The following is a 7,790-nucleotide window of genomic DNA, read 5'->3' on the forward strand; positions in this document are numbered from 1 at the left end:
TTAATTTTTATTTATTTTTAATACCAAATCGTTTTGTGCTTTGTTTTTTGTGTTTTTTGTTAGATGAAAGATTTTCAAACCTTAACTTCGAATTTTTTGGGTCCATTTCCACCGTAATGCAAATTTATGGAAGACCTTTCCTTTGTTTTTAATTTTTAATTTTTCTTAAATTCAAATCCAGTGTGTTGCACATGGAACATCAAGGACACGGTACTCACTTTGTTCCTCAGTTGGGGGGGGGGGGGGGGGGGGGAGTTTCTGGGCTACTTCCCACAAACTTTCCACATCCTACCATATTGGCCTATTTTTGGGAGGTGAAAATTCACATAATGTTTAAAAAAAATAGAAAATTTGACCATGATTGAGAGTGCCAAACTTCCACATTCTCTACCATAGTGGAAAACACTCACCCTAGCTTTTGATGATTATAATAAAGTTGTATATTTTAAAGGATTTTGTTAACATGTGTTCTTAAGACACGTGATAAGAAAATGTAAAAGTATTATATATATTTTTTATTATTGCCACTTCATGCAAAATGTACATACAGATAAAATATCTTAACATGTGTCTCAAAAATACACGTTAACAAAATCCTATTATAAATGACTCGAACAACAGACGTGATCCCTCATTTAGAATTTATTAAGAGTCGAGGGGTACAATAAAATGCAAAAATGCTTTGTAGCTTTTTACTCAACATGAGACTCAAGACACACATATATAGTGATAAATTCTTTGAGGTATATATCATATACTTTAGTTACGATATTTGTGATTTGGATTAGAATTTAGTGTGGTGTTAGTTATAACTTGGTTATAGAGGGTCGGCTTTGAGATTTACAGAGCCTTAGGCGGATTTTGAAAGTGAAACCCCATATACATATAAATATTTTTCTTATAAAAAATTTATAGATAAAATAATAATTATCAATAAATTTTTTATTGGTTAGTAGCCACAAAAAGTTTCCTTACACTTATAATCATCAAAATTTATTTATATATATTAAGATACGAAGAAATCATTACAAAGACTCAAAAATGATAAAATATAGTACTGTTATTTTATAGTTAAGCAATAATCAAGACATAATCCATTAATATCTAATGAAATGATTATTAGATAGCAAAACACAAATTATTGAAAAAAATTACAAAAAAATTAAGGTAAAATTATTTAATTAAATTATGATAAAGAGAGTGCAAACAAAATTAAGGGAAAAAATTAGGGTAAAATTATTTAATTAAAATATGATAAAAAGAGGGCAAAAAAATTAAGATAAAGTTATTTATTCTATTAAAATCTTAACACAAGACTCTATTTGGATTCATTATATAATATATATTTAAATGTATTTTAATTTATTTAGATTAATTATATAAAATTTTAATTTGACCTAATAATGATTAAATAAAGAAAATTCAATTGGGCCTGAGAAGATTGTTCTTGAGACGTGTTAGACTGGGCCTCAAATAATAAAAAAATGGTTGGGCTTTGAACTTATAATATATAATAGAACCAATAAATTTGAGGGTCTTATTTTGGGCCAAAATTTGAGAGTCATAGCACAAGCCTTACTAGCCTTAACTTTGGGGTGGCTATGAGTGGTTATATACGTTGAGGTGTTAGTTATGAGTTATTATAATATTGATTAGAACATTATTTTAGTTATATCTATAATCTTTTTTTTATTATGATAATTAACCTCACACGCCATAATTTACATATAACACACCTCTTAACATGATTATAGGTTTTAAATACATATTCATAAACCAAACCTTCTCTCTAGACCCAACCTTCCAACATTTTGACAACATCACACCATCATCATCAACGTGGTATTTCCCAAACGTTGAACGACATTGCTTATATGATATTTAAATTAACGGCATAGCAAGAAACCTTATGAATGAGATATAGTGACTGATTTTTGTTAGATAAATAGAAGATAATGGATGATTCACTTAATGTGAATTATAATTTCTCATTTGATAGGAATATCAAGTAAACAATACCACATAGTACTTTGAAATTATACAATAATTTTCCTACTAGTAGCGTCAAGTTGCTATTATTTTTATTTGAGAAAATTATACATATAATCCTTATAATTTGTCTCTTATATCAATTAAGTTCTTATAGTTTTAATTATGTCAATTTTATCTTTAAAATTTTCATATTATATTAATTTAGTCTAATTAATAATATTTTTTTTTTTTAGAAATTGGGCAAAATCAACTCTTCCTAAAGTGATTGAGTGGTTCACGTCTAATTTAAAATGGTTCATTCCGTTTTAAATTGATCATTTTATTCTTGATTTTTATCTTATTTTTTAATTAACGTTATCAATTGAATTGAATTGATATATTTTAAAAAAATTAAAGGGAAAAACTAATATAATTAAAATTACGAATACCAAATTTACAAGAGAGAAAAATCACAAAATTTATGGATATAACTAATTAAGCCATGGTTGGAGTGAAGGTTACTCAAGTTAAATTTACATAATTACACACTGTACAGTTTCAATGAGTGGTCAAAGACTACGACTGCTTTTGTACTTTGGATTTATACTCCTCTCTACAATATATAAGAGTTTTAGAAATCAAATATTTTAGTTTTTAAAAATAAAAATTTTGTTGTAAAAGATATTTAAGGATCAATTTTTATCATCGATAGGATAGTCGCTAAAAGGTCATTCCAAAAATTCAAAAATAAGATTTTTAGCAACAAATTTTGAAAATGTCACTAATAAATAGATTTTTACGGATAATAATTTAGTCTCAAAATAGTTTATTTTTTGAAACAAAAAATTTGGTCCTAAATAGATAATAATTCATCACTAATATTTAATTTTTATTGCTAAAAATGTAATAACGATATTTTTTGTAACAAAATTATTTAGTCCCTAAAAAATAAATTTGTCTTTAAATTTTGGCCCGCAAAATCTTAATTTTTTTTGTAGTGTCAACAGAAAAAGAAAAAAAACAAAGAAAGAAAAGAATGAATGAAAAAAAATTTGTAAGAGGGATTGCCAAGGACTGGGTCAATTTTAACATTATTGAAGATTATTGGTCAAATTTAACCTTATTGAAGACTTTGAAGTTAAGATTATCGAAGACTTCTAGTCAATTTGTTTGAGTAAATTACTCTTTCTACCCTCAAGTATTATTGGTTCTTAAACTATAGATTTTTAATTTTTTTAATTAATTAATTTATTTAAATTTAGTTCCTAAATGATTGGATTTTTGTCAATATATTTCACTTACTATGGTCCAATTTAATCAAGCCTAGTAGATGTGTAGCACTATTTTATAAGTAAAATTATGGATTCAAATTATGTAGAGAGAAGACTGATATCATTTTATGTGGTCTCATTTCCCTACTAACATACTAACACACCACATTCTGATGTATAGCGTGTGACCAAAAAAAAAAAAAAATTGTTGTCCAATTTGTTAACAAAAACACTCTACATGCGGTTGAAGTTTTTATCACTTTGATATTTGACCCTAGTTGATTAGAAGGATTAATAAGGAGATTAACAATTTATGAGATTAGTGTATAGTTTGTTACTCAATTGAATGGGTAAATATTACTTTTTTGTCCACGTTTGTTTTGCAATAGATGTAAAAATATATAATCCTAATTATATTTTTATTTTGCATTTTTAGTTGTAGGATTAAAAGATTCGCCAATCTTGTTGGATCTAATGTTCATTGAAATCTTATTTTGGACACCAAGTATCCCACTTTTTCCACTTTAGCCCTTGTTGAAAGCCATTTGATGCGTTTGTTAGGTTATATTTGATTCATGAATTTTGGGTAGGGATTTAGAAATGAACAAGGAAAATGTGTATGAAATGTAGTTATATTTCACTTACATTTTTCTCTTTTTCTTTTCAAATCCCTACCCAAATCTATGAATCAAACACAACTCTAAAGAATTTGACAATAGCATCCTATATGAAGCAAATTTAATACAAAATTAAGGTTTTGTTTGAAAATTTAAAAATTTTTGAGCCAAAAGTATGAATTGAGTAATATTTTTGGGGTGTAAAGTACAATTTAGTCAAATTTATTATTGATGAAGACTACCGACCTAGGTAACCGAATACTTACCTAAGACTTAAAAAAGTAGCACCGCAGACTTATAATGAGTGACATTCAAATCAAATATTTGTAGTGTGCCTTTCCCATTTATTTATATTTATTTTTTGAATTTATGAAGCTCAATTGAGCTGTTTATATCTCTCAAAAGTTACATTTTTCAATCTTTTCTTGTGGCCATATATGTGAAGATAAGAAATTACATGTATTCAAGAATTAGTCGAACCGAAACTGATCTTGGTGAGCAAGGAAAAAAAATAAAAATGACTAAGATGTAAGTAAATTGTCATAAGTAAAAATAGTAATTAGTATTATTGAATCTTTAATTAAGCTAAATTCTTTAAAAGTTAGTTGAAAATTTTACTTATTGGTAAGGGAATCCATTGGCAGGTTTACACGTTTTCTTTCTGTTATTTATTTATTTATTATTATTTAATTTATTTATTGGTAAGGTAGGCCTTGGACCAACAAACAACATTCCATAAGAAACCAAATTCACCAGTTCTCTCATTACTCATGTCTCCCTAACCTCAATACTGGTGTAAACTAGATGGGTCGCTCAATATCAAATTATCAACTCAAATCCCTCTTGTTTTTTCTCTTATTTTCTCTGGTTCTTTGCTTATCATCTTCTCAAGAATCCCAACCATTGATCTGCAACCTTCGTTTTCTTGAACATCTTGATTTGTCCAACAACCAATTCCATGGTGTCATCCCATCTTGTTTGGTAAACTTCAGTGAAAATTTGTTGGTACTAAATTTGCAAGGAAACAATTTCAGTGGAACCATTCCTCAAACATTTCGACAAGCGAGCAAGTTGCGAACCCTTGATGTTAGCAACAATAAATTGCATGGGGAGCTTCCAAGATCATTGGCCAATTGCACAAACCTAGAGATTTTGAATGTGGGTCATAATTCGATAGTTGATGTTTTTCCATATTGGTTGGAAAATCTTCCTCAGTTGAAGATTCTTGTCTTGAAAGATAATAGATTCCATGGTCCAATTGCGGAGCCTAGGAAGAGATCAGTCTTCACCAAATTGCATATCATTGACGTGTCTCACAATAATTTTACAGGTACTTTGCCATCAAAATACTTTGAGAAATGGAATTCAATGATGAAAGCTGATGAAGATGCAACTCAATCGAGGTACATGGGCGATAATGGTGGTTATTATTTTGATTCCATGACCATTACTTATAAAGGACGAGATATGGTATTTGTAAGAATCCTCACCATTTTCAAAGCAGTTGATTTTTCACACAACAAGTTTCATGGAAATATTCCTACATCAATTGGAAGACTTAAAGCACTCATTTTCCTAAATTTCTCGGGAAATGGGCTCTCAGGTTCTATTCCATTGACATTGGAAAATATTACTGAACTCGAGTCCTTAGATCTATCCAAAAACAATCTCTCTAGTGAGATTCCTCAACAATTGACGAGCTTGACATTCCTTTCAGGTTTTGATGTCTCTCAAAACAATCTAACGGGTCTTATACCACAAGGCCAACAATTTGCAACATTTTCAAACACTTCATATGAGGGAAATCCGGGCTTGTGTGGTTTTCCGTTGTCAAAGAAATGTGGAGAGAAAAAAGTAGTAGAATCACCATTTTTACAATCTCGTAAGTACGAACTTGATGGCTTTGGTTGGGAAGTAGTGTTCATGGGATATGGATGTGGAGTAGTGCTTGGTTTGGCGATTGGAAGTTGCATGACTCAAAGAAAGGAAGAATGGATTGCGAGAATTTTTAGTGTAAAAATGCGTCAACAGGGGAAGAAAACAAAGAAGGTAGGTGCAACATGGAGAAAGATGACACATTCAAAGCCAAGTACAAGTTGGTAGAGGTAAATCCACTGTGTAATCCATTAAATTGTAATATATATTTATATATATTTAAGGGTTCTTCAGTTTGTCATGTTGCTCCATTGATGTTGTTGGTTTGTAAGGTTCAATGGACAATATGTGAAATAAATATGTTCTGAATTTCAAGATTTTATTTTAGTTCAATGGGAATGAAGAGAGCTATTTCTTCTGGGCAAATGGAATGAACAATACCCTCCATATTGCAACTAATTATAACATCTATTTATCCTTTGAGAGAGAATTTCTGGATGAATTTCAAAATAAACTACCATGGAATTAATTAAAAATTATGAAAGTTTACAACGAAATTTCAAAATAAACTATCATGGAATTAATTAACAATTATTGGAACAACTATGGGAATTCCAAAGAAATGTGATATTCATCTAAAGATTGTCCACTATGCTGAAAATTATCATAATAAGAGAATGCATAATCTAGAATATCTTTAAAAATGGATTCATGAGCACCATGTCTTATGATATTTGCCACCATCTTTAATCATGGTTTGCAAATTAGTCTAAAAATATCTCAGTCAAGTAATTATAATACAAATTTTGCCTGCAGCTTCAAGATCGAAAAAAGGAATTTTTTCCCCAAACATTCATTTAATTCAACTTATTAGTGGATACGCATGGACCAGTGATTTTCCAAAACCAGTAAACGTTGATGAAGCTCTAAAAAATCCAATGAAGTCAAGTCTAGATGCATAATTTTATTGTCATTAAAGATTTCAAGTCAAAATTAAAGAAGACTAGCTTAAAACTCATATTTGAGAAGACTTTCTATGCAAACTTTTATGAAAGCTAGCGACAAATCAAAGCATGTGGGGTAGGTTTTTTAAATACTGAAAGACACGCATCACAAAAATTCTAACTTTTGATGCTTCCAATTAAGTTCCAAATTTTCTATGACTCTAAAAAGTCATGCATTTTTTTTCCACATAATTTAATTTCTCTTACAAAAATTCATCTAAAACTTTTCAACAATCCAATTTTTTTCCACATAAAAAGACTTGTAATTAGGGTCACTAAAGATTCTTATTTGGCATAATAATAATAATAATAATAATAATAATAATAATAATAATAATAATAATAATAATAATAATAGTGCACAATTTATTGTAAATTAAAAAATGATAATCTAAAAATAGAAGTCAAAAGCACCCGTCACCTAGCTTTTAGAAATCTATTTTTTTTAAAACTTATTTAAGTTATTTCTGTCTAATAAAAAAGCAAAAATTGTACCAAACATAAGCAAAAATTGTACCAAACAGTTTGGCACATACTGCTAGAATACAAAAAACTGTAAACAACTCAAATAGGCGGGCAAAAAAGAAATTTACGCAAAGCATCTTCAGCAAAAAAAAAAAAATCCCCTAAAAGTCAAAAGAAAAAAAAAAAAAAAAACAGCAGTAGGAACAACAACAATAATAAAAACAAAAAATAAAACATTTACCAAACCTCATCAATTTTTAACCATTCAAAGCTTATAGTCCAGTTTAATAAAAGTGAAATAAGCGTTCTATTTAATTTTATCGTTATGATGTGAGGATTACTAAAGACTTACGTAAGCATTATAGTACACTTCTGAATTAATTTTACCCAAAAATCAAACTTATGAAAAAACATAACGGCAATTATATTGATAGTGTTTGTATTTTGATATTTATGTTATTTTTATTCCTGTAATTTCAATTGATTAGATTTTGACCCTGAATTTATGATTGTCTCAATTTAGTCCAATTAAATATAATTGTTAACATTTTTTAATAAAAAATAAGCACATAAGGAATGTGCCATGA

At 28.5% G+C, this 7,790-nt stretch overlaps 1 protein-coding gene across 1 annotated transcript; it reads left to right on the forward strand.

Annotated features, from left to right (window-relative positions):
* The first annotated feature begins 4,599 nt into the window (after window positions 1–4,599).
* Window positions 4,600–6,160, forward strand: LOC114302026 (receptor-like protein 33). Its single transcript, XM_028246985.2, has 2 exons — window positions 4,600–5,462; window positions 5,577–6,160. Exons 1-2 carry the CDS (start codon window positions 4,664–4,666, stop codon window positions 5,960–5,962), a joined length of 1,185 nt encoding a protein of 394 aa, XP_028102786.2. The 5' UTR covers window positions 4,600–4,663; the 3' UTR covers window positions 5,963–6,160.
* Window positions 6,161–7,790: the final 1,630 nt, after the last annotated feature.

Source organism: Camellia sinensis, chromosome 12, assembly GCF_055761805.1.
Source record: "Camellia sinensis isolate YWXY chromosome 12, ASM5576180v1, whole genome shotgun sequence".
Taxonomy (NCBI): Eukaryota; Viridiplantae; Streptophyta; class Magnoliopsida; order Ericales; family Theaceae; genus Camellia; species Camellia sinensis.